Source organism: Tupaia chinensis, unplaced genomic scaffold (genome assembly GCF_000334495.1).
Source record: "Tupaia chinensis unplaced genomic scaffold, TupChi_1.0 Scaffold000238_1, whole genome shotgun sequence".
NCBI classification, from domain to species: domain Eukaryota; kingdom Metazoa; phylum Chordata; class Mammalia; order Scandentia; family Tupaiidae; genus Tupaia; species Tupaia belangeri.
The window spans coordinates 3,069,118-3,096,346 of record NW_006159716.1 but is presented as its reverse complement, the minus strand read 5'-3'; the positions used below and the strand labels follow the sequence as shown (position 1 = coordinate 3,096,346).

The window sequence follows — 27,229 nt, the reverse complement described above, 5'->3', positions numbered from 1 at the left end:
ATGCACCCTATAGCAAAAACCTCTCCAAAAAAAAAAAAAAAAAGAACAAACAAAACAAAGCAAAAGCAAATATTCTGGATGATTATAGCATACAGCTACTGCAGAGAGCTGCTGGGCTAGTTCTCTTCCAGCTCGTGTTTTCTAGCATCGACAAGGGAAGGCCCCTTGCTCAGAGTGCTTTTCCCACTATACCATTAGGCCCCTGGGGTTGGCTGACATCCACTGGAATTCCACAAGCTGCTACTTCCCTCTCTCTACTGCTCTGGTATGAAAGGAAACAAGAAGGGTCAACTAGAGAGAATGGCAGCCTCACCGAGAGCCCTTTCCTCACTCTGTCCATCTCCTTTCCCTGCTGAGAATTTCCACCCTGACTAAGGTGACTCAAGTCTGCTCCAACCCCACCTTCCCCATCCCTCACGTGTCTTAGCATAGGCACTGGGGAACAAAGGGCTTGGTGTTCAAATCAGGGACCCAGCAGCCTGGAAACTATACCTGGTGACATCTGTCACATTTATAACGTTGACTCCAAGGCCAGGAGAAGTGGTTGGAGGCTCAGTCACAGCTCTGGACCTGGTATAGGATATGCTGAAGGCCTTAGTGATGACAGGAGGAAGAGTGGTAGTCCGAGGCAACTTCTGGATAGAATTCTGGTCAGAGGTAGGGGTGCCAGAAGAACCTGCAAGAAACCACATTGGATGGATGAAGAGGTGGAAAGATGGATGCGTACTTGAGTGGGCGATCTGAGGGTGGATTGTTGGCGATTGTGTAGACGGATGGAAGGACAGATGATTGGGAATGAGATGGATAAGTGAGTACATAGATGGGTGGATGGGTGGATGGATCACTAGAAGGGCGAGTGGATGGATGAATGGGTAGGTGAATGGATGGATAGACGGTACGGTAAGGAGCTGAGGAGGTAAATGAAGGTCTTCTTTTGCTAAAACCAGAAAGGTTGGGGTCATCCTGGGTCAGACACAGGAAGAAGGAAAGAAAGAAAGGAGAAAAGAAGGAAGGAAGGAAGAAGAAGGACAGAAGAAAGAAGTTTTCAGGCTATTTGTGCTATTGGAAATGCACTTGCCTGCTATTCTTTGCATGTCCATATGGCCCACCTTCTCCAAGAAGAATTCCCTGATTACTCTAGCTTATGTCATTCATTCCGCCTTTCATTCACCTGTACCTGTGGCATATTGCTTTATAAATGATCTTTTATTAACATCTTGCATATATGCCTTATCTTTCTTAGGCTCAGAAACCCTTGGTGCTGGGAACTTCTCTCCCTTTCCTTTACCTTTCTTAATTCATCCGATCGATATCTTCCGAGGGCCTAGTCTGTGCCAGACACTACATTAGTCGCAGGGAATGCAGAGCTCAGCAAGGCACAGGCCCTTCCCTCCAGGAGCTCAGAGATTGAATAATAGGGATGCAGGGTAAGTAAACTGGCTGCTACTACTGGTGATGGTGTTGTCTACAAAAGGGACACAAAGTGAACTCTGGAGACTTGCTCCCCAGAAATGGGAGTTTGGATTGGCAGCACTGGCATCACCTTGAGTCCCACCTAGACTATTGTGTCAGGGCCTAACATTTGAAATAACGTTGCCAGGTGGTTTTGCCCTTGGCACGAATGTCAGAGAAGCACTGCTTTAAAATTCCATGGGAAAGTCGTCAAGTGTATCCTCGGGATGGGGAGAGTGTATCATAGGAGTCTTTGTCAGGCAGACTTCTAAGTGGAGACCTGAAGAATGAGACTAAATTATCCCAACTCTACCACCCACGTTTTATTGTATCCACTTCGGATAGTAGCAGCCCAAACTAGCAGCCTTTACTACCCAGGGGGTATCCCATGCCTAGAAGCTTCTCCTTACTATTGTACCAATTGCATCTCAAAGATCTCAAATGAGAGATGAAGAGCTTCTGCAGAAAAGCAGGCTGCTAGGAATCCTGGGCCACAGCTACCACCGCTATCCCTACCCCCACCTGGCCTGGCTCTCCTCACTCTCTACCCACCTACCCCTAGTCTCTCACCTGGGGTCACCACCAGGCGGACAAGGTCGTACAGGACCACAGGATCTCTGGGCGGGTGGTAGATCACACACCGATATAGCCCTGAGTCCTCCACTCGAAGGTTGATCATTCGGACGTGCAGCATGCCATCCTCAGGGAGGTCTTCTAGCATGTACCTCTCCACTTGGACTTGACTGGGAGTCCCTGAAGGTCTGTCTATGATGGCCAGATTCAAGGGCTCCTGTCCCTCCTTCAACCTCTGCCAAGCTTTCCGGCTGCGGGCGTACTTCTGTATGTTGAAGGGACAGCTTACAGTCAGGTTCTGCCCCTCAGCTAACACATGCTTCTCGATGAGTTCACCTGCAGCTTGAAGTTCTGTAAACAGAGAAAGAGAGTTAGGCTCTGTGAGTAGTAGTTTTCCTCTCTGGGAAATAAAGGAGATGAACCACCTGTTTTGCTTGACCAATCACCCATTTTTTAGATAAGGTCCTTGAGGCCTCCAGGGAAGATGCAAGTTTCCCTGTAGGCCAGCACCAGACCTCAGATCTTTCCATTATGAAGTAGTTATTTATTTAAAAAATTAAAACAAACAAACAAAAAACTGTGAGTGCTAGACTGTATGTGGTCTGTTGAAAATAAATTTTATAAAAGGTCGTTTCGAGAGGAAGAAATTATCTGACTGCAAACAGAACATGGGACATTTTGCTGAGATGATGAGTAATTAAGGCATGAAGGGAGGGAAAGATTACAGAGATGGGTATACAGGGTAAGGGTAGATGCGAAGACAAGACACTAGCAGAGAGTGACTCCTTAGGACAGCTTGAGGAACTTCATCTAAAACAGGGCAAAGACATCGGTTCAAGAGACTTTTGGACAAACAGCGAGAAAGCCATCCTGAGAGCATGGGAGACGTTAATATCAGTCTGGCACCCCTCTCTCCCTTCCCCGGGGAAGACATCCTCTATGGCTCTATTCTTGGGGCTTCCCACATACTCAAGGACAGACATATGACACGGCTTAGCCAGTCAAATTACCTGGTCATACTGATTGATTGAGAAACAACACGTGACCATGTCTGGGCCAATCAGAATTCTGCCTGAGTCTGTGGGCGCTACTAAGAAAAATGCCCTTTCTTACTGAGATTGATAGATCAGTGGGATCTAAAGCTTCAGTTATTTCTTATAAAATAAATTGCTGGAGAATGAGGCCAAACAGAAGTTGAGTGGGTAGCGTAGAGACTTAACAATGCCATCTGAGTCATGGTCTCAGTTTGCTCCAACCCAGCAATCCTTGTACTTCCAGTTAACTAAGCCAAGCCATTCCCCCTCCCGTATTCGATGTGAAGGAATCGTGGCAGTTGTTTTCCACTGGGAGCAAGTTTTGGAGACATTGGCCAATGTCTGGAAACATTTTTGGTTGCATGACAAGGGTTGTGGGTGAGTGCTGCTGGTATCCAATGAGTAGAGGCCAGTGATGCTGCTGAGCATCCCACAGTGCCCAGAACAACCCTCACAACAAAGAATCATCCCATCCAAAGTGTCAGTAGTGCCAAGTTTGAGAGCCCCTAGGTTACAGGGACAATAGTTCCAGTCATGCTCTTCCCACTTTGAATTGGGAAGTATTGTCCTGTCCGGGCCAAGAGAGCTTTGCTGATGGAAGGCCAAACAGAGTGGAGGTAAGATCCAATCTGTGTTTTCAGCTAGGCACATGTGGCTCTATAATCTTACCGAGGGACTCAAGTTTATCCCCTCAGGCCTGGGATACCTTCCTCCATGGAACACCAAATAATGGGCTAGACAGCAATGTCGCATCAAACTGGGTCAGCCTACCAGTACCTACAACTGCTACTGCTGTTAGTAATACTACTGCAGGACAGTTAAAAAATATATATGCTACTACATACACATACACACACAGATACACACACACACAGACACATGCATACACACATACATGCACACAAATGTACACATGTACACGCATACATATACACAGTACACCCATGTACACATATATATGTGCACATACATACATGCATATACACACGTACCCACGTACATGCACACAAATGTACACATGTACACGCACACATATACACAGTACACCCATGTACACACATATATGTGCACATACTTACATACATATACACACGTACCCACATGCATACACACACACACGTACACGTACACACACTTTAATTCTTGAGTGAGACAGCCAAGTAAGAATGCCAAGAGAAGCCTCCGCATGCTCACCCCAGCATGGGCCAACAGGTCCTTGACCTGACCTTGGGAAGACCTGATTCTGAAACTTCTGAAGAGGATTTTAGTATATGTGCTGCCGAAGCGAGCACAGGAGGATTTTGAAGATGAAACCAGACTTGCAGGTCTATTTCAGTGTCTTTAAAGAACCTCATAAACAAGCAATTTCCATAAACTCTGGTCAGGAAAGCTTCTCTCAGAGCCAGGCAAGCAGAGGCTGAGAGCTGTCTTAAGTCGGACTCGGTCCCCTTGTGCATCACAGTGTGGCTGAGAGCCTTCTCTGGGGCTGGCACCGTGCTGGGCTCTGTGGAAGACGAGGGTTCCACCCTTCAGTTGCCGCGATGAAAGCCCTATCCTCTTGAATCAGTGCTGCACAGAAATCTCCACTGTTCTCTCTCCAGGGAAGAGGGAGGCTCAGAGTGATTGAGTTGGCTTACCAACCTGCCTGTCTTGCAAAGGAGACATTGTTTACGTTGAAGCGCTGTTTGTGCACCATTGCAAGAGGAATTTTCTTACAATATGTTAATTTTAAAAAGATTACCATGTGCTTTAAAAGACTCTCTTATTTGGGGCCAGTAGGTGGTGTGGTGGTTAAGGCACTGGACTCTCACATGGCCGACTGTGGTTCGAGTCCTGGACCTGGCACCTTGAAACTCATGCCAGCTCTGTGTGTGTGTGTGTGTGTGTGTGTGTGTGCCTAAAATACCAGGAGGGGAATTGATCCACAGGGTGCCATGGCACATATTCCCAGATTGTAATCCATCACTCATTCTAAATAAACTCATTGATAATATGTGTTGTTATTTTATGTTGACATAATATGGCATCAGCGATAGGACCTGAGGGGCTCCCAGTGGCGTGGTGGCTTAGACAGCTGGATCCTACGTGGCCAACCACACGGGTTGGGTCCTGTAGCCAGAAGCTTAAGAAAAACATGCTGGGCATGTGAGAGCATGCCCAGACTCCCAAAAGGAGGGGGATAGTGGAGAGGGATTGCATCATGGCTGTTCCCCATGGGAGATGTTTCCTTCCTCTCCCTCTCTTTCTGTCTCTCTCTCTGTCGAGATAGTGCACCTTCTGGCAAAACAATAACAATATAACAATGCATAGGACCACGGAGCCCTTTGAATTCTCTCCTTCCACTGATCAACTTTTCTGCCCTCATGAGTTTTCTCTCTGGTCAGGCTCCTTTTTAGTAGAAATTCCTTGACTTTATTGAGGGTCTGTTTTGGATACAGTTGCCTTAATGAAGGAACTTGATCCTCTTGGGGCTTGTGGTTTTTTCTGCCAGGCCTTTTCTGGTATGAAGACATTGTCCTCTGGTGACATCGTCTCATCAAGTTTACTTCTCTCTCTCCTCTCCCCTCCCGCAACACACACACCTGGTTCAGTATTTCGTTTAGTTTAAAATTTTGTGAATGCTCCTTTTTGGTTTTGGTTAGGTGCATCTGCAAATAATTTGACTTTTTCTTTTTCCCCTGTTTATTTCCGAACACCTTTCTCTCTCTCTCTCTCTCTCTCTCTCTCTCTCTCTCTCTCTCTCTTTTAAGAGAGAAAGAGAAAAGGAAAGAGATGGAAATAGAGATTTGGGTTTGGGGCTTGCTTTTTACAGGGCCTCATTGTGTGCGAATCCTCCTGCCCCAGCCTCCCAAATAGCCAGGACCACAGGCACGTGCTGCTACACCGTGTATTGCTCAGGTTGGCCGGGGAACTGAACCTGGGCCTCCCATGAAGCTGCAGCCTCCTAAGCAGTAGCACCCCCTGTGCAACACCACTGCTAGGCCCTGGGCATATTTTTAGAGCAAAAACCACACGTTACAAATGGTGGGCACAGGTTGACCAATTAAAAGGCATTGCTTTCACCTATGAGGAAATCCAGCCTTTGAAGGTAAAATCTCCTGTGTGTGGCAAAACTGGGTTATAGGCAGGGAATATTAACATTAGGACACCTGCCAGTCTCTAGAAAATTTTCACACAACTAAAGAAAAACTGGTAAGGGGCCAGCAGGTGGCACAGTGGTTAAGGCACTGGACTCCCATGTGGTTGACCGTGGTTAGAGTCCTGGACTTGAAACTCATGCCAGGCACATGTGCATGTGTGCCTCCAAATCCTGAGAGGAAAATGGAGGAGAAGGAATTGCAACATGGCCAACTTTTGGGGGGGGGTGATTTCTCACTTTCCCTCTCTGTCTCTGTCTCTGTCTCTCTCTGGCAAGTGCATGTGTCCTATGGCAAAAAAAAAAAAAAAAGAAAAAAAAAAAGAAAAAGTTGTATCCTGTGCCACAGACACTTGTCAAAGCAAAAAGCTTTGCCCAAACCGTTCAAATTCCTTGACAGGGCTTATAGGATTGTCTTTACTTTCGAGGGGTTAATCAAAACTGAAATGAGATCCTTAAACTGAAAAGGGCAACGTCCTTCAGGGGCCCCAGCCAGCTCTATGTTCAGAAATCAGAGTCCATCCCCATGTACATTTTGAACTGATGGAAAACTGACACCCAGGCTAGTTAAGAGCTCAAATGGCCATTAATCCAGCTCCTCGAGCTCGCTTATCTTAAAGCTAGATTAGGGGACCAGCAGGTGGCGTGGTGGTTAAGACGCTGGACACTCCCACATGGCTGACATGGTTCGAGTCCCGGACCTGGTGGCTTGCTTTCTCACTTTCCCTCTTTCTCTCTGTCTCCCTTCCACTCTGTGTGTGTCTCTCTGGTCAAATTAAAAAAATAATAGTAATGAATAAATAAAATTCAATAAATAATTCTTTTAAAAAAACTAAATTAGGTGATGAGTTATAGGGTAAGCAGTCTAAATGGGCAAACTCTTTTAACCTCTCTCTTCTTTTTCTTCTGCCTACTCTGAAGCTGCTGACGGTTTTGCCTGTATTAGGATAAAATACATTGTTACAACACTCTTCATCTTACAAATGAAAACAAAACCAGTCTCTACTATTACTGCTTTCAAAGCCAGCTTGAAAGTGTGTGTGTGTGTGTGTTTTTTTTTTTCTTACCACCTTCTAGCCAATCCAGCCAGCACCAGCTAAAATGTAAATATTCAGGGAGAGAACAAGGTAAGCATTTACCAAGATTTCATCCTCCGATCAGACAGGCGTGCCTTAAACCACCTTGACACCTTAGTCAGAACCCTGAGTTTAGGTAATGATAATTACCTAAATATTCCTGTCTGCACTTTAAAAAATGCTTTGCCTGCCATGCAGGCCAACAACAACAACAACAAAAATCTGCAAATAATTTTGAAAGCCATTCCTAAAGTGTTGCCCTGCCTCATACTGCCAAACAAAAGAAAGACGAATCTGACTTTTCTCAACTTTTTCTTAGGGCAGTCCAGCTAAAATAAGAAAAAAGGGCTTTCAGAATAATGATTTGGGGGACCAGCAGTTGGCATTATGGCTATGTCACTGGACTCCCATGGACTCGACTGTGGTTCGAGTCTCAGACTTGGTGGCTTGAACTTTCACCGGACACGTGTGCGTGCGTGCACAAGATCCCGAGAAGAGAATGGAGGAGAAGGGATTGCGGCATGACATCCCCCTGGGGGATGATTTCTTGCTTTCTGTCTCTCTGTTTCTCTCTGTCTTTCTGGTGAGCGCACATGCCCTACAGCAAAATTTTTTTCTATCTCTTTAAATATAATAATAATAAAAGAATAATGACTTTGCACATGTCAGCAAGTGCCAAGACAATCAACAACTTAGACACCTACGAGGCATCCTTTTCGGAAATGTAAACTTAGATTTGCCTGACTATCAACGATGTTGGGCAATAGAAAAATTCATCGAAAAAGTCAACAGTCCAAGAGGAAAACAAAAGAAAGGATGATTTGGAAGCCGGGCAAATGAAAAATCTTAACATCTCCACAAGTATTAAGAAAAGGCTTAGCCGTATGAACAGAGAAACAACTTGTCTCATTTGCCAGACCCCAGGTAGTGAGTTGGCGTTACCAGGCGTGGCGCGTAACTAGGGGTTTTAGAGCGGAAACTACGAAGTCTGCCTGTCCGTGTTTGGCATATGTCTGAATCGGCGTGCCTATTGTGAAGGAGTGATACTAGAATTTGCGAAGAGCTCTAGTTAGTCGATTTCAAGTAAAAAGTAATCTTTTAAATCAAGAAATATATCAGCAAAAATAGAAACACGCTCTAATGCTTTTCAAGTTGACATTACTTTGATAAAATTTGGTTATATAATTTGTTGGTTTAATTAAAGAAGGCATGTCTTCAGAGTTACCAACATTAAATACAGGGCTCATCCAGTTTTTATTTCTGTTAGATGTTTAAAATCATAAATGTATGAATTTGACCTACGAACAAATCTATTAGGTCATCAGAAAAGTCATGATGTGTTTTTCTGTTTTTCTATGCAAAAATGCATCATGACTTTTCCCGATGATCCAATACAATGCAGTGTCCATTACTCCCTATCTATTAAGCACAGCAATGAAACAAAAACATATATATCTAACTTTTAGGGATTTTTGTTTGTTTGTTTTAATGAAGGTTGCCTGAGATCAAGTGCTATAATAATTGTTAATAGGAAAATAGCTTGAGGTATTGACTAGCTTTGTCTACTGCCTCAGTTTTCATGAGTAATCAGACATCATTGTTAAGATAAAAAAAAATTAGGCAAATGTCACCTCATAGGGTGCAATGAAGAATTAATCACTGGTTTTCTCTCCCATAAGTACACAAACTTCAACCCCAAAACATGAACAAAACGCAAGGAAGTGCACAGGACCCTGAGGTCCCGACCCCACCTGCTCACCTGAGTTATTGCCCCAGCCTCAAGGAGACCCAACAATATTTCCGTGCAGACTCTGCAAGGCAATTGCTCATGACTTTGCTCAAAAGAGTGGGCCCTAGGAGAACACATCGTAATTTTCCATGCCCTCCCAAGGCAGGTCTTGTCTTTAGCCCATGTCAAAAGTTCCCTCTCTTATTCATAAGACTAAGAAGAGGAGCAACGCTCTATGGCAGAAACTGACAGACTGGAATGTATAAAGGCAGGGAGAGCAACTGTGGATACGAGAGGCAGCGCGGGAGGAGCTTGGCAAAGAGGGGAGAGCGAAAGGGAGGGAGTCAAGGGAAAAAATAAGCAAAACATTTAAGAAACACAATAACGGAAACTTATCTGTTGATGATAAGATGTGTGGTAATATCTGATTGAACCAGTATGCAGTGTATTCAGGAGGAGAAAATTCATTCGCTGTGCTGCAATGGCACACAGTGATTGAATGTAAAATAAATAAATAAAAGAAGAGGAGCAACAGAAGCCCCACATGCTCGCTTCTTTAGTGCAGGTGTGAGCAAGCAGATGGTAAAAGGAGAGAAGTGGGAGTCGGAGTTGATGCAGCTCTACTGTCTGAGCAACAGTGTCCTCCAACCACAGCATGCAATGGAGAGCCAGGACTATAATCTCCGTGAAAATGAGCACCAGGCCTTTCTGCTCAGTCTCTGACCTCGGCAGCAGCATAAGTGTTGGCCATAGAGGCCTATGGGAAATGTTTGTTAAATGAATGATGTCTGTCAACATTAAAGTATCATGACGGAACGTAAGAAAAAGAGTTCAACAACAACCATTTTAGATTTATTCTATCATGATTTCTACTCAGAGCTTTGCACATAGCTGACATCAAACTACACAGACATTGTGCCTCCCTAATTCACCCCTTTTATTTCTTTTCTAAAACGCTGTCTGTTCTTTGATTCTTCTAAGTTTAGGAGAAGAAACCCAGTCTTGCAAAACTACTGGGTCTCTATCCTGAATGGTCCAAAGCTCTGGAACTTCAAAAGAAAGGGTCTTCCCAAGGTCAAGGCCCAGAAGCATCACCTGCTCACACCTCTTCGGTGTCTTCCTTACCTGCCACAAGGAGCATCCACAGCAAGCCCCAGGGTCTGACCTTCCTCATCCTTCAAATGCACCAAGTCCAACTGCCACTGTGGGCTCCTGAGACAGCTGCAGGGTGTTGCACTGACCCAGAGGCTTTGGAAAGTTGCACAACAGGATATGAAGCTGTTCCTGGGAGGTGCTGACGCTGGGCCTGAGGCTCTGTTCTGCCCCGTGTCACTCTGGCTCCAGATGTCAGTACAGGAATGGAGATGGTGTTCAAGTTGCAGTTAAGCTTCTCTGAACTCCTATTTTCTCTTCCCTGGAGATAATAACAATGACCTTTTCAACCTCACAACATTTTAATGACAATAATTATAGTGGAATCTTATCATGTTATATTGCTCGGAATTCACTATACACACAAGTTGAACTTTCTCATTCCAGAAGCAGCCTGCAGTCACTCCCTACACAGTCTCCAGTTCTACTCTCCTCCCCCCAATTCTAGTTCCTCAGTGTGACGCATCCCAGTATTTGCCTTATGCAAGTTCCTCCTGGTGACCGTCTTCTTATGCGACAGCTGGGTACAACCTGCTGGAGCCCCACTGACTAATAAACCACAGTGGGCTATGCAGCTACGTCACAGGAACCACCTCGAGCCATAGCCTGACCTGAAACTCGTGCCTGCCTGCTTTCAATCCTCCAGTTAGAACTCCCCACCGGACACCTGCTCGGGTGACACCTGAGCTCAGTAAAGGTGCTGAGCAATGTATGCCCCCCATCACGTGTTCCCTGACGTTCACATGTGTGGCTTCCAGTGCGCTGTGTACTCTCCAGGACCCGAAGGCAGTAGAATATTTATTCCCTCTGTGTCTCCCCTAATAATTGAAGGGGTGATTTCCATCTTAAAGATCTTAAGTTAAAACAATAATACTTTAGTGTAAATAAAAGCAAGATGCTTTTATTTCAGGAGGGGAATAGAGGGTCCTCTTGCTCTCCTAAGGACCCCTCTTCATTCCCATCCAGATAAGGGTAGTGAAGGGGCATAAAGGACAGATTGGGATCGTCGTAAGTCACTTTCAGGGCTTCTGTGAGGAAAAAACGAGGCCCCTATATAAAGTGCGCAGTTCAGCGCCTAACACACATAGTCCTCTTACATCCTGTCCCTCCTCACTCCTGCCCGGTGTCTGTTGGATTTTGCTGACTTGGGTCCCATGTTCTGTTTACTACCCGATGGCCACATCTTGTAGCTGACCTCAGCATTGTCGCAGACATGGCCTGGGAGCTCAGGGGTACAGTCAACCCCAGAAGTGACTTGAGAGGACATTGCCACCATTGGACAAGAATAGACTTAAATCCAGAAGGAAAGGGGGTGATACTGGATGGAACAAAGCAAAAGAAAAATCCAGCAGGTTCAAAGCTGAGGAAATAAAAGCAAGGTTTTACAGTGGGAGAATCAGATCAATAATGGAGAAGACCCCCTTTAGAAATACTTCCAAAATGTAAAATGAATAGACATTTAGAAAAAAAATCAGTAAAATATGGGAGAACAAATGATAGAAATCCAACCCAAGAGATGTTCCTAAAGCATAAAACGGAACCATGGATCGTGAGTAGGGGTAAAAATGTATACTTTAAAAAATACTTTCCAGACCTGAAAAGAAATCTAAAATTGGAGATAGAGAGAAGTCAATGTGGGCACGGAAAAAAAAAAATCATGAAATGAAACCAAGACTAGGAAGCTTCTAGATGAAAACTTTAAAAATTAAATTGATACCTTCCTGAGCTAAACAGAGAGAGAGAGAGAGAGGAGAGAGAGAGAGAGAGATCTTGGTTGCTTAAAGGAATTAAAATAAGCAGGACTTAGATATCTGTTTTGAGTAAAAAAACCTGCCAAAAGAGAGTAGGATGGTGTGTGAAGAATGTTATGACCCTAAATTTACACCCAGACTGGTATAAAAATAACTGTAAGATACTATCATATCTGCAAATGAAAACATACACACAAACAAAACTCCCAAGGGTGGAGCCAACTAGTGGCGCATCAGTAAAACACAGTGCTCTGCAAGGCAATTCCACCTGGGAAGGTCCCTGGATCAAGTCTGGGGATCTCCCTGAGCATGCTGGGCATGCGTGTGACCATGATTTGGGGCTGGCTTAAAGCTGGGAGTGGGTTCACCGTGAAAACCCTGTTGGGGCTGTGGTCTCTCTATGTGCCTCTCTCTGTCTCTCTCAGTCATGGAAGAAATACATTTTTTTTAAAATTCCAAGGTTAACTTTAACTTTGGAAACTGAAACTGTCCAAGGTAGTAATTTATTCAATATAGAAAATAATAATGAAATCTAAATCATGTCATTGCGCTTTGCAGCAATCACTGTAGATAAGATTGTACATGATGTTCCTTCTATTCTTTGTTTTACAAATAATGTCAGAACCAGGCTTCAAACTGTGCTTGGACTGAATTCTTCCTCTGTTGCCTGCCCCGTCCCCCTAGTATGTATGACCTAAAAGGAGAAAAAGTAGAGAGGTTTTGAAATTTTCTCACTCAGAGGAGATGACGTGATTTCTCCTAGTGATGACTAGTTACGGTGACTCGGATAATACGGCTCATTTACATGAACAAGTTACTTTTTCTTTCACACTATCCTAACTAAAGGCAGCACTTGAATTTCAATGAGGATAAATTCTTCCTGTACTTGTCTGACTGCTTTGTGTACTTGAGGTCAACAGAATGTAAATACTCTCTGATCTGCTCTTCCTTATTTTTCTGAGGCATTCACTGACCAGTCCACTGTTTTAAATTCTCAGATTACTTTTCCCAATAAGACAAATGAATTCCTCTTAAGGCTTCTCATTAAGGACTTATGACCTTAATTTCTTTAAGTTTCTCTTAATTTCATTAAGACAGAGTCAAAAAAAAAAAAAAAAAAACAAAAAAAGAAAAGAAGAAGAAAAAAAGGGACCAGCAGTTAGCGTAATGGTTATGTTGCTGGACTCTCATGTAGTCGACTGTGGTTCGAGTCCCAGACAGACCAGGGGGCTTAAACTCACACCGGGCTCGTGTGCGTGCCCAAGATCCCGAGAGGAGAATGGAGGAGAAGGGATTGCGGTGTGGCCATCTCCCCTGGGGGGTGATTTCTCGCTTTCTGTCTCTCCATCTCTCTGTTCTCTGTCTTTCTGGCAAGCACACGCACGCTATACTAAACATCACTCAAAAAAAAAAAAAAAGACAGAGTCAAGAGTTCTATTCCTGGGACCAGCAGTTAGCATAACGGCTATGTCGCTGACTCCCATGTAATTGACTGCGGTTCGAGTCCCAGACCTGGTGGCTTAAAACTCATGCCAGGCATGTGTGCGTGCGTGCCCAAGATCCCAAGAGGAGAATGGAGGAGAAGGGATTGCGGCATGGCCATCCCCCCTGGGGGGTGATTTCTCGCTTTCTGTGTCTCTGTCTCTCTCTGTCTGTCTGGCGAGCTCACATGCCCATGGCAAAAACCTCTCAAGAAAAAAAAAAAAAAAAGAGTTCTATTCCCATGTTTGCTCCTTTGGTGACCTCATTTAGCACTAGGAAGACTTATTTTGGGAACATTATGAGCCTTTTTATATTTATTTGTTAAACGTTATCTTTGGTGCTATTATGAAACCTGTACAAATATTATTCTATGTTTTGTTTTGTTTCATTTTCAGTAAGTTACTGACCCAAAACAGCAGGTTCCAATTATTGTTATGGTGTAAATTAGCAGTCTCTTTCTTCCTTCCTCCTTTTCTTTCTTTTCCTTTCTTTCATCTTTCCTTCTTTCTACAGGGTACATGCACTTGCCAGAGAAAGAAGGAGAGACAGAGAAAGAGAAAGCACCTCCCAGTGGCATCTAGTCATACTGCAATTCCTTGTCCTTCATTTTTCATCCTTTGGGACTTTGAGCATGCACACACATATGCCTGACATGTCCCTCAAGCCTCCAGGGTGGGGATTTGAACCAGTTGGACATATGGTATCCAGCTCCCTCAACCTCTAGGCTATCAGTCTGGCCCAGAAGTTTATTTCTATTAATAAACAGTTAATCTAAAATATGTGCATGACATTTTGTAACAATCAGATTGTATATATCTTCTTTTCTGGTTCAATGGAGGGGCACCCAGGATCTCTGGGAAGGTGGTGCCCAGATGCTGGAAATGGAAAAACTGCAAACTGGAACCAACCACTGTTTCCCTGGTAAAATGCATTGGTGATGCTACTTGTAGAAGGACCAAAAGAGAAGTCCCCTCCTCCAGTCTCCCAGTCTTCCTCTAGTGTCCCTATTTACCTAGGCCAACAGGGAACCAGCTGACAAAGACAAGCAAGAATTTCAGAGCAGCAATGACCACTTTCTCAGCACAGCCAACAAACAAGACAGAGATTTTGTACTAGCTTTTCTGACAATGACTGCACCAACTGTAACCTATCATAAAAAGGTTCATACAATTAAACATGAATATTAGTACCCTGTTAACAAATGGGAAAACATCACAAGAATAAAAAAGAGCTACAGGTCAATATCCTTTATGGATATATTGGGTCATCAGGAAAGTCATGAAGCATCTTTGCATAGGGAAATTTTAAAATACATCATGACTTTCCTGATGACCTAAGAGACAAAAAAAATGTTCAACGAAACACTGACAAACTACATATGACATTATAGAAAGAGAATTATATACCATTACCAAGTAGGATTTATCCCAGGAATATAGTGTTGGTTCAACATATGAAAATCAATCAATGCAATGCAACATTATATTAATAGCATAAAGAAAAAAAAAACATAGCTAGATGCAGAAAAAGCATCTGACAAAATCCCAACACCTCTTTAGGGAAAAAGAAAAAACTCAACAAACTAGGATAAGAAGATAATTTCCTTGACTTAATGAAAGGCATCTATAAAATACTTACCACCTATAAAAAATAACTAACATCATATTTAATGATAAAAGTTTGGGAACCAGCAGTTAGCATAATGGCTATGTCACTGAACTCCAATGTAGTAGACCACAGTTTGAGTCCTGGACCTGGTGGCTTAAACTCACGCCGGGCACGTGTGCATGTGTGCCCAAGGTCCCGAGAGGAGAATGGAGGAGAAGGGATTGCAGTGTGGCCATCCCCCCCTCAGGGGTGATTTCTCACTTTCTGTCTCTCTGTCTTGCCAGGGTCCAGCCTCGGCGGGGGTGGGTTATTTGGCAGAGGTGGCGCAGGAAGGAAAGACTGAGGCCTCGATGCCTTTTTCGTGCACGTCCTCAGTCGAACACTCCCAGCGTTTGCTCTCTGAAGAGTGACAACTGCTAGGAATTATCGTGCCTTTTTATTGAAAATGTGATACATGCAAGTAAACGGATGAGGGGCTATGTGTTCTAATTATCAGTTCATAAAGTTTTAACAATAGGGAATATAGATTCCATTCAGGGTTGAATTAAGGGCGGATCTATTACAGTTTAGCAATTGTTTGTTTGGTGTAGGCAGGTCTTCGGAAACTTCATGGAATGCCGTTTTGCGATTCAGGAAATAGCCTCCAGCAAGCAGAGTTAATTATCAGCTGATGCTCTGTGGCAGCCATATTGTAATTACTGAGTACGATGCTAAGAAGAGAAAATCTCAAGTGTTAAGTATTAGTTTTTATGGATTTTAATAAGGAATGATACTTATATAGTTTTATAGGGATCTAAAGCTTAATTTAAGGAATTCTAATATATTTATCTATTTCACTTGGTGAGGGTGGGGGTGTCTTGGGCCAGTTTCAGCCTAATCCTATTTTATGTAAAGAAAAGATTATTTTTAAGCTTATGTTAAATGTATCTTAAATGGACTTCCAAACGTCAAGAAGATTATTTTTGCCTAGATAGAACTTCAGCACACCCTCTATTGTGACCGCAGGGATGAAGCATTGTAATTAACAGTAGGTGGTCAGGGCAAAGGGGAGTGGTCGGGGGACTTTTGGGAAATCTTATCACATACTCAAAATGTATGAGAGAGCTATGTTATTCTTTTATAGTAGTATATCAGGGAGTCAGAAGGGGGTCGCTTCCCAGTAAGGCTACCACAGTCTCTGGAGCGTACAACAAGTGGCCTTGCCAACATGCCGAGTCGACCCAAGCTTTGCTCATAGGTGGGGGCGGGGTGGCGTACAGCAGCGGCCTTGCCAACGTGCTGAGTCGACTAAAGCTGTGCTTAAAGGTCGAAGGCTCAAACAGATCCTGGGACCCCACTGGGTTGGACTCCTCCACTGTCTCTCTCTGTCTTTCTGGTGAGTGCATGCACCATATAGCAAAAACTTCTCAAAAAAAAAAATCTGCAAGCTTTCCCCAACATCTCCACCACTTATATTCAACATAATTCCAGAGGTTCCAGCCAAGGCAACTGAGCAGAAAATGAAATAAATGCCATCCAGATTAGAAAGGAAGAAGTAAAACTACCTCTCTTCTCAGGTGACATGTTCTTGTACATAGAACATTCTAAGAAATTAAAAACTATTAAAGCTAATAAGCAAATTTAGCAAAGTTGCATAATACAAGAGCAATATATAAATATCAATTGTATTTCTATATATAAGCAATGAACAATCTGAAAATGAAATCAGAAAGTAGTTATCTGTATAATAGCACCCAAAAGATGAATACTTAGGAATACATTTAACAAAAACAACAAAAATGCATGACTTACACACTAAAAACTATCAAATATTATTGAAAGATAATCTTTAAACAAGAATGAATGAAAAACATGCCTTGTACATAGATTGGAAGACTTAAGATTGTTTAACTCACAATATTCTCCAAATTGATCTACAGATTAAATATAATCCCTATCAAAAATTCTAACTTCTTTTTCTGTAGAAAAAGACAGCACGGGGCCAACAGTTGGAGTAATGGTTACGTAGCTGGATTCCCACATGACCAGTCATGGTTTGAGGCCCAAACCCGGTGACTTGAAATTCACTCCAGGCACGTGTGTGTGTGTGTGTTTAGGCCCAAGATCCTGGGAGGAGAATAGAGGAGAAGAGGTTGTAGTGTGGCCATCCCCGCCCCGGGAGGTGATTTCTCACTTTCCCTCTTACTGTGTCTGTCCATCTGTGTGTCTTTCTCCCTCTCTCTCTCCCTGGGGAGTGCATGCACCCTAAGGCAAAAATTTCTCAAAAAAAAAGGAAAGAAAGAAAGAAAATGACAGCATGTACTGGCATAAATACAAACATATAAGTCAATGGGACAGAATTGATTCAGAAATAAATCCATACATCTGTGATCAGTTAATTTTTTTAAGTTGTTTGTATCCTTTATTCGTGGTAGAGGGTATGTGCATGCACACATGAGAGGGAGGAACTCTCGACGGGTCTCATCATGCTGTGATTCCTTTCCTCCAGCTCAGAAGGGTCCTGGGCACACACACACATGTCAAGAATGTTTCAGGTCCATCAAACCAGAGATCTGAACCCAGAGTCAGCCATATGTCCCCCAGCACTACAAGCTGGGTACACTACCAACTGTACCACCTACATTGGGCCTGGCCATTTAATTTTTGACAAGTTTGCCAAGACAATTGAATGGGGGGAAGTATAATCATTAACAATTGGTTTGGGACAACTATATGTCACCATGCAAAAGAATGAATTTGGTCCCAGCCACAGTGGTCCATGGTGGGTGCCACTGTACGTGATTCTGGCTGTAAGGGAGTCCTGGGTCTGCCTGAGCACACAGGACACATCCACTCACCTGTGATCCTGGCTAGCTGGGAGGCTGGGAGGAGGATCATGGCATGACAAGATCTTGTTGAGGGTCTCTCTGTCTCCGTCTCTTTCTCTCTGGATAAATTAATTAATTAAAGAAACTTGTTTATTTTGTGTTATTATAGGGTGTGTGTGCTTGTGGAGAGAAAGAGAGAGAAATCACCCCCCAAGAAGGGATGGTCACACCACGTCCTTCCTCCTCCATCTCCTCTTGGGATTTTGAGCATTCATGCACATGTAGCCAGTGTGATTTTCATGCCACTGGGTCTGGGACTCAAACCATGCAGTCAGCAAATGTGACCCAGCCACTTAAATTCCATGCCACCCGCTGGTCCTTAATCAAATGAACTTTAAAAAAAAATAAGTTTTAGATGAATCCATATTTAACACCATAAACAAAAATTAACTGAAAGTGGATCAAAGACCTACATATAAGACCTAAACTCTTCAAAGAAAATACAGGAGTAATTCTTCATGAACTTGGATTAGGCAATGGTATTTTGGATATGACACACAAAGCACAAGTAAGTCCCCAAACTCACTCTCTCTATATATATATGCATGTCATATATATATACATATGACATTATCAAATTAAAAACTTGTACTGCAAAATTACAATATCATGAACATGAAAGGGCAACCCATAGAAGAGGGGGAAACATATATCTGGTAAAGGCCTAGTATCTAGAATATGATAAAAGCTCTAAAATATCAGCAATGAAAGACAACCTAAGTTAAAATGGACAGGGTCTGTGGCCTGGTGGTTAGGGTAGCCAGATGCCACATGATTGACCATGCAGTTTGAGCCTTGGTCCCAGCAGTTTCAGAAACATGCTAGGCATGTGTGTGCATACTCAAAATCCCAAAAGGAGGAGAAGGTGGAAGAGAAAGGATTATGGCATCACCACTCTCCATGAAGTGTGTGTGTGTGTGTGCGCGTGGGGATGGGGGTGGGGGGCTTTCTTTTCTCTGTCTCTCACCCGAAAAATAAAAAGACAAAGTTCCTTTTTTGGATCACATATATTCAGTGATGTCCTGGTATATTTAATAAACAGTTCTCTAAAGAGATGTCTGATTGTAGCAATTGCCAATTTCTGTGGTGTAAATACTCTCAACAAGGGTGACTTTAGGCTACCTCTGGAGTTAGAAAGAGATGCTTGCAATCAGTGTTTGTGAGCTGTGCAAACTGACTCCAGCATATTACTGCTTATGATAATTCTTCATTCTGTTTTTGCTATAGAAACTCTTTCTGATTTCCATTTTTGTTCATTTTCAGTGCAGGAGTATTAGTGCTCTATCACTGCTGTTTGTTGCCACTATTCCTTCCTTCACGGAGTTGACAGAAATAAAAGACTCTGCAGAAATAATTAATGCAGTTTATTACTAAGCACAAAATGTAATGACTTGGCCCAGAGAAAGACAATCAGGTGCTGAGGTACAGTGGTTCCTTATATGTATATATATGTGTGTGTGTGTGTGTGTGTGTGTATATATATATACACATAGTTTCAAGAGCAAGAGAGTTATCAATCAGCATAAGGAATCTTTTACATTGGTCTGGCCCAAAAAAGTGGAGGTTTATAGGTTATAAGTGAGTTTTAAATTCTTAGATTAGTAATTGGTTAAAGAAAAATACAAGTCTCTGTTCCTAAAAGAAATCAACAAAACAACGTGCTTTACTCTAAGAGATAAGAAGGCTTTCTATGCTTCATAAAGCACTATACCCAAGACAGAATGTAGCACCTCATTGTTAATGGACCAAAGCAGTTCGATAATATTCATAGGCTTCTGAAATGTTTGTGTGACTATCCCAGGACCCCTAGGGACAACTTTGGAGTAGGAAAAAAGTAATCAAAATTCTGTCCTCAGTAGCAACATTTTGCTACTGCGAAAATAGTAAAGTTGACCGTGTGTTGAGAGTGTGAACTTAGTGGGGAAATTAACAACATCATCTAGAAGCCTTTCATTTAGCTTCAGCAGATCTGCCTTCAATGACTCAGTTCATGTTAATAAGTGGGTGTCCTCACTGAACAAAATAATTTTGTATTCATTAATTACAGCAGTAGAAATTCTAGTAATATTCATTGAAATGTAATATAAATTTTTTTAATAGACTTCTAAACTTATCGATTATTAGCACTGATGCAACTGTAAATTGGAATTAAGATTAATGGCCAAAACCCAACCAAACCAAACTCAAAATGACATAGACAATCTTTAGGTGCACTTTTAAATGTTTCCAATTCAACTTTAACTTTACTATCTGTCATTTTCTATTGTATCTTTTGTTTATTTTTTTTTAGTTTGCCAAAGGGTGCATGTGCTCACCAGAGAAAGATAAGGAGGAGGAAGAAGCACTTCCCCAGTGGGTGTGGTCATGCCACAATCCCCTCTCATCCATTTCCCCATCCTGATTTGGGCACACGCACATGTCCAAGCATGTTTTTCAAGCTGCCAAAGCCAGACTTAAACCAAGTCAGCCATATGGACTCGAGCTCTCTTAACCAGTAGTTACAAAACATTTGCTTCTTTACTTTTTCATCTTGGGTTTTAGGAAGAAGCAACATGCTCTATTTTGACAAGTATACATAGGTATACAACTAATGGAAATTGTGTGAAGACCGCACATATTCTTTTTCATTCTTACCTCAAATATTTTGGTATTTATTATAGATTGCATTTATTCAGAGTATCATTCTTTTGTTTTTGTTTTTTTAAAGAAAAACATATGACTTCAGAAGAAGGGAACATAGTTCCTAAGATTTTCTGGGGGCGACTGCAGAGCCTGGTGCTAGGCCCTGGGGCCCAGGGTTTGCAGACAAAGCAAAGACCAGGGAGATAGAGGAGTCAAGGAGGGCCCCTCACACCTCCCTCTGGAACTGGGCTGGTCTCTGTGCATCCAGACATCAGGGTCAGCCTCCACAGGGCAGAGGCGGGGGTGAAGGTGGTGGACAGGCTCCACGGTGCTGGTTCCCACCCCACAAGCCTACAGCTCCAGCACTGGCACAGCTCCTGGTACATTTGGTCTGTTATGCCATAAAAATAAAGGCCTGTCCTCCATCTGTTGCCCAGTGACCTCAGGGCCTCTAGGCCTACCAGCTCCTGCAGGCCCTCAGGTGGGGCCAACCTCAGTCTTCCTCTGAAAGCTGCAGATCCTCCAGTTGATACTCTGACCCCTGGGCCAGCTGCCACAGCTCCCCGGGGTCCAGCCCCATGTCTTTGTCTGCATGTCCATCTTCCGAGTTGAGGCTGTCATCCTCATCTTTGTTGTCTTCCTCCTCCTCGTTCTCCACTTCCTGCCGAGATCTCAGGGAGCCAGGAATCCCTCTCTTTGGGAAGTCCGTGGCATCTTCCTCAGCACTGTCCAAGTCTAAGAGATCCTTGAATTCCATCCTGTCCTTGTCATTCCTGTCTTCCACCTTGTATCTCTGGGAAGTTCAGGTCTTGCAGCTGCTCTATGCCGCTGATCTCCAGCTGGATTTCTCGGTCTCTCAGCTTCCGCCAGTGGTTGTAATACCTGGTAAGTGAGGTCGCCTCTTCCCGAGTCTGCTTCTCCCATGCTTCCACTGCATGCGGGTCAGACACGCCAAAGGAGACCCTCTGGCGGCGGCTGCAGATGTGCTCCATATTCTCCTGCATCTTCTCAAGCAGCTGGAGCACATGCCGGCAGAAGCTGGTCACCTTGCACTCCCGGTGGAAGGATTTTGGCTGCAAGACAGCAGGCAATGCCAGCTCAAGGAATGTGATGCTGTGGAGTGCAGACACTCCAGGGTGAGGTCATACAGCTGTTCCACCAGGCTGTCCCAGTATGCCTTCTCCTGCAGGTTCACATTGGACAGCTTCAGGATCACGGAAAAGTTGATGGGCTTGGAGCTCATGCGCCCTGGCCTCTTGTTGAAGTCAGCCTGCTGGAAGATCTCGAGGATGAAGGGCAGCACCGGGATGAAGGCCCCTGTGTTCCCGGAGAGCGGTGTCAAGGCACACACGCAGTGCCTACACAGTGGGTAAAAGCGGGCAGTGGGGATGAGCTTGATAGAATCGATGACAACCTGGGAGAGGAGGTAGACCAAAGGCTGCAGGGCTTCGCTGGGGCAGACAGTGCTCAGGAACCAGCACCACAAGTAGAGACAGTGCGTGTACTGTCTGCGTGTACTGTCAGTCGTACATAGACTGGAATGTCTCCTTCTTATGAGTGGTCATAGCATTGCACAGATGGATGGTGAGCTGGCGGTTGTAGAGGAAGGCGTGCTGGTAGGAGACCACAGGGTCCAGGGCAAGCAGCTCGGTCAGGATGCACTGCATGAAGTTGGTGAGTGGCAGGGCACTGGGGGAGGTGAATCTGCAGTTCCTCACATACGTGATGTACATTTGCTTGAGGATGGGGCTCAGGAAGGTGTCCTTCTTGTGCCAACAGACTCTCATGAGAACCAAGAAAGCCAGCACCCATACAGGCTCCTCTCCAGTGCTCCACGGGACTACCACCCTCTTGATCAGCATGCGGCACTGCTTGGGGAAGGTCAAGAAGTAGGGGACCAAGCTGCTGATGTGCTGGAGGACAGCTGCCAACACCGTGGCCTCGGCCAGACAGGTCATCAGCTGCAAGATGGAGGTCAGGTATGCCTTGACATCCACGCGGAGCTTCCCCCAGAGCTTATATGTATATATATGTGTGTGTGTGTGTGTGTGTGTGTGTGTGTATATATATATACACATAGTTTCAAGAGCAAGAGAGTTATCAATCAGCATAAGGAATCTTTTACATTGGTCTGGCCCAAAAAAGTGGAGGTTTATAGGTTATAAGTGAGTTTTAAATTCTTAGATTAGTAATTGGTTAAAGAAAAATACAAGTCTCTGTTCCTAAAAGAAATCAACAAAACAACGTGCTTTACTCTAAGAGATAAGAAGGCTTTCTATGCTTCATAAAGCACTATACCCAAGACAGAATGTAGCACCTCATTGTTAATGGACCAAAGCAGTTCGATAATATTCATAGGCTTCTGAAATGTTTGTGTGACTATCCCAGGACCCCTAGGGACAACTTTGGAGTAGGAAAAAAGTAATCAAAATTCTGTCCTCAGTAGCAACATTTTGCTACTGCGAAAATAGTAAAGTTGACCGTGTGTTGAGAGTGTGAACTTAGTGGGGAAATTAACAACATCATCTAGAAGCCTTTCATTTAGCTTCAGCAGATCTGCCTTCAATGACTCAGTTCATGTTAATAAGTGGGTGTCCTCACTGAACAAAATAATTTTGTATTCATTAATTACAGCAGTAGAAATTCTAGTAATATTCATTGAAATGTAATATAAATTTTTTTAATAGACTTCTAAACTTATCGATTATTAGCACTGATGCAACTGTAAATTGGAATTAAGATTAATGGCCAAAACCCAACCAAACCAAACTCAAAATGACATAGACAATCTTTAGGTGCACTTTTAAATGTTTCCAATTCAACTTTAACTTTACTATCTGTCATTTTCTATTGTATCTTTTGTTTATTTTTTTTTAGTTTGCCAAAGGGTGCATGTGCTCACCAGAGAAAGATAAGGAGAAGGAGGAAGCACTTCCCCAGTGGGTGTGGTCATGCCACAATCCCCTCTCATCCATTTCCCCATCCTGATTTGGGCACACGCACATGTCCAAGCATGTTTTTCAAGCTGCCAAAGCCAGACTTAAACCAAGTCAGCCATATGGACTCGAGCTCTCTTAACCAGTAGTTACAAAACATTTGCTTCTTTACTTTTTCATCTTGGGTTTTAGGAAGAAGCAACATGCTCTATTTTGACAAGTATACATAGGTATACAACTAATGGAAATTGTGTGAAGACCGCACATATTCTTTTTCATTCTTACCTCAAATATTTTGGTATTTATTATAGATTGCATTTATTCAGAGTATCATTCTTTTGTTTTTGTTTTTTTAAAGAAAAACATATGACTTCAGAAGAAGGGAACATAGTTCCTAAGATTTTCTGGGGGCGACTGCAGAGCCTGGTGCTAGGCCCTGGGGCCCAGGGTTTGCAGACAAAGCAAAGACCAGGGAGATAGAGGAGTCAAGGAGGGCCCCTCACACCTCCCTCTGGAACTGGGCTGGTCTCTGTGCATCCAGACATCAGGGTCAGCCTCCACAGGGCAGAGGCGGGGGTGAAGGTGGTGGACAGGCTCCACGGTGCTGGTTCCCACCCCACAAGCCTACAGCTCCAGCACTGGCACAGCTCCTGGTACATTTGGTCTGTTATGCCATAAAAATAAAGGCCTGTCCTCCATCTGTTGCCCAGTGACCTCAGGGCCTCTAGGCCTACCAGCTCCTGCAGGCCCTCAGGTGGGGCCAACCTCAGTCTTCCTCTGAAAGCTGCAGATCCTCCAGTTGATACTCTGACCCCTGGGCCAGCTGCCACAGCTCCCCGGGGTCCAGCCCCATGTCTTTGTCTGCATGTCCATCTTCCGAGTTGAGGCTGTCATCCTCATCTTTGTTGTCTTCCTCCTCCTCGTTCTCCACTTCCTGCCGAGCTCTCAGGGAGCCAGGAATCCCTCTCTTTGGGAAGTCCGTGGCATCTTCCTCAGCACTGTCCAAGTCTAAGAGATCCTTGAATTCCATCCTGTCCTTGTCATTCCTGTCTTCCACCTTGTATCTCTGGGAAGTTCAGGTCTTGCAGCTGCTCTATGCCGCTGATCTCCAGCTGGATTTCTCGGTCTCTCAGCTTCCGCCAGTGGTTGTAATACCTGGTAAGTGAGGTCGCCTCTTCCCGAGTCTGCTTCTCCCATGCTTCCACTGCATGCGGGTCAGACACGCCAAAGGAGACCCTCTGGCGGCGGCTGCAGATGTGCTCCATATTCTCCTGCATCTTCTCAAGCAGCTGGAGCACATGCCGGCAGAAGCTGGTCACCTTGCACTCCCGGTGGAAGGATTTTGGCTGCAAGACAGCAGGCAATGCCAGCTCAAGGAATGTGATGCTGTGGAGTGCAGACACTCCAGGGTGAGGTCATACAGCTGTTCCACCAGGCTGTCCCAGTATGCCTTCTCCTGCAGGTTCACATTGGACAGCTTCAGGATCACGGAAAAGTTGATGGGCTTGGAGCTCATGCGCCCTGGCCTCTTGTTGAAGTCAGCCTGCTGGAAGATCTCGAGGATGAAGGGCAGCACCGGGATGAAGGCCCCTGTGTTCCCGGAGAGCGGTGTCAAGGCACACACGCAGTGCCTACACAGTGGGTAAAAGCGGGCAGTGGGGATGAGCTTGATAGAATCGATGACAACCTGGGAGAGGAGGTAGACCAAAGGCTGCAGGGCTTCGCTGGGGCAGACAGTGCTCAGGAACCAGCACCACAAGTAGAGACAGTGCGTGTACTGTCTGCGTGTACTGTCAGTCGTACATAGACTGGAATGTCTCCTTCTTATGAGTGGTCATAGCATTGCACAGATGGATGGTGAGCTGGCGGTTGTAGAGGAAGGCGTGCTGGTAGGAGACCACAGGGTCCAGGGCAAGCAGCTCGGTCAGGATGCACTGCATGAAGTTGGTGAGTGGCAGGGCACTGGGGGAGGTGAATCTGCAGTTCCTCACATACGTGATGTACATTTGCTTGAGGATGGGGCTCAGGAAGGTGTCCTTCTTGTGCCAACAGACTCTCATGAGAACCAAGAAAGCCAGCACCCATACAGGCTCCTCTCCAGTGCTCCACGGGACTACCACCCTCTTGATCAGCATGCGGCACTGCTTGGGGAAGGTCAAGAAGTAGGGGACCAAGCTGCTGATGTGCTGGAGGACAGCTGCCAACACCGTGGCCTCGGCCAGACAGGTCATCAGCTGCAAGATGGAGGTCAGGTATGCCTTGACATCCACGCGGAGCTTCCCCCAGAGCAGACTGCTGGCCGGCTGCAGCACCTGCTGCTATCTTCTGGTGGCTTTCTAAATAGCAGCTTCTGGAGACAGCTGAAGAGATCTCTGATACAGAAAGTGACCAGAGCATTGAACACTGCACTGTCTGAGACCTGGAATTTGTTGGTCTCAGCACCTTCCTGGTCCCCTTGGGTGGTGGCCACAGCTGCTCAGAATGCCAGCCCAACTTCATGGAACAGTTTTGCACTGAGGTGCAGCTTTGCAGTCTGCTCCACTATGGTAAGGGGTTACAGAGGTGGAATCCTTTCCCTTCAGTCCACTGCCAGCTCTGTCTCCAGTCTCCCCGTCTTCTGGTTCATCTTCCTCCTCACTTGCTTCCTCCAGTGTGTCAGGCAGGGAGTGGAACTCCTCTTCTTTATCTTCTGAGCTATCTGAGTCACGGAACTTCAGCAGGCTCTGGTCTTTCTCCTGCAGGAACTTGTAAAATTCAGGGTCTTTCTCCTTCAGCTGAGAGAGCGGGACCTTGTGCTCCAGAGGCGCGGCCTTTACGCCAGCTGCCTGAGGGGTTCTCGCCTGATCCCTCTGAGGACCACCGAGTTTTTACTGCAGTTTGTACTGTCTTTTTAATATCAAGTTGACAGACTAACCAACGTAACAGTAAAAACTGCAGGTTCATTTCTACCATCTAATATGTCATTTAAATAGTATAAAGGGATTTCACTCATTGTCATTTTCATTATATATTTTTAGTTGTGTAAGTACTTTTCCGTGAAGGAAGGTAATGCTATAAGATAGTTAAGAGGTTATTAAAAATGTGTTTTCTCTCATAAGACATTTCTGGAGAAATCTGAGGTGACTAAATTCTGCCAGGCTTTAATGCATTATGCCAAAGGGAATTTTCATCAAGTAAAAGACACTATTTAGGATTCAGTGACTGAAGACAATCAAACCCATCCTAGTCCAGAGTCAGGGCCTTCTAGAAATGACGCCAGAGAAAGACTGCCTGGGAGCCCTGTTGGGAGACATCCTATCAGGTTCTTCTCACCACTCACACTGCAGTAAAGCTTCGAGACATTGAACCCTGAGTTCACAACTCAGAAGGGCTCCTTCAGATCTTTCAACTGTGCACCTTGGGAACTTTAAGGTAAAAGTGACCAAGAAAATTTCTTCTTCAGAACAAACATCTTGGACCTGGACAGCTTTGCCCCAGTATCATGGGTCAACACTTCCCTGCTATCATGAAAACGTTATATCTTTTTTTCCCCCTCAATTCCTATCGTCTTGATTCTCTTCTCTCCCTCACAGGGAAAACCCATGGGACTGTAATCAGTAGTTGGCTTTAATTCAAATTTATGTCCTAGCACAAAAACAGAACAATTGTTAGGTTTATGGACTAATGCAGAAAAGATCAGGAAACAATTCCACCAATGCCAATGCCACTCTGTGAGAGTGTGCTCGCCAGAAAGTCAGAGAGAGACAGAGAGACAGAAAGCGAGAAATCATCCCCCAGGGGGGATGGCCACGCCGCAATCCTTTCTCCTCCA

The 27,229-nt window shown here is 44.5% G+C and overlaps 1 protein-coding gene and 2 pseudogenes across 1 annotated transcript in view; all 3 read right to left on the bottom strand.

Annotated features, from left to right (window-relative positions):
* The window catches only part of LOC102470125 (triggering receptor expressed on myeloid cells 1), a 13,609-nt gene extending 3,206 nt beyond the window's left edge, over nt 1-10,403 (bottom strand). Inside the window, exons 1-3 of the mRNA XM_006148588.3 lie at nt 10,126-10,403; nt 2,023-2,376; nt 493-676 (exon numbers count right to left, since the gene is read on the bottom strand). Of these exons, the coding sequence (XP_006148650.1) occupies nt 493-676; nt 2,023-2,376; nt 10,126-10,174 (587 nt within the window). The 5' untranslated portion in view covers nt 10,175-10,403. The remainder of the gene's footprint in view (nt 1-492; nt 677-2,022; nt 2,377-10,125) is intronic.
* Nucleotides 10,404-20,975: 10,572 nt separating this feature from the next.
* Nucleotides 20,976-22,503, bottom strand: LOC102470272 (nucleolar complex protein 2 homolog pseudogene; annotated as a pseudogene).
* Nucleotides 22,504-24,184: 1,681 nt separating this feature from the next.
* On the bottom strand, nt 24,185-26,370 carry LOC102469846 (nucleolar complex protein 2 homolog pseudogene; annotated as a pseudogene).
* Between the last annotated feature and the right edge of the window lie 859 nt (nt 26,371-27,229).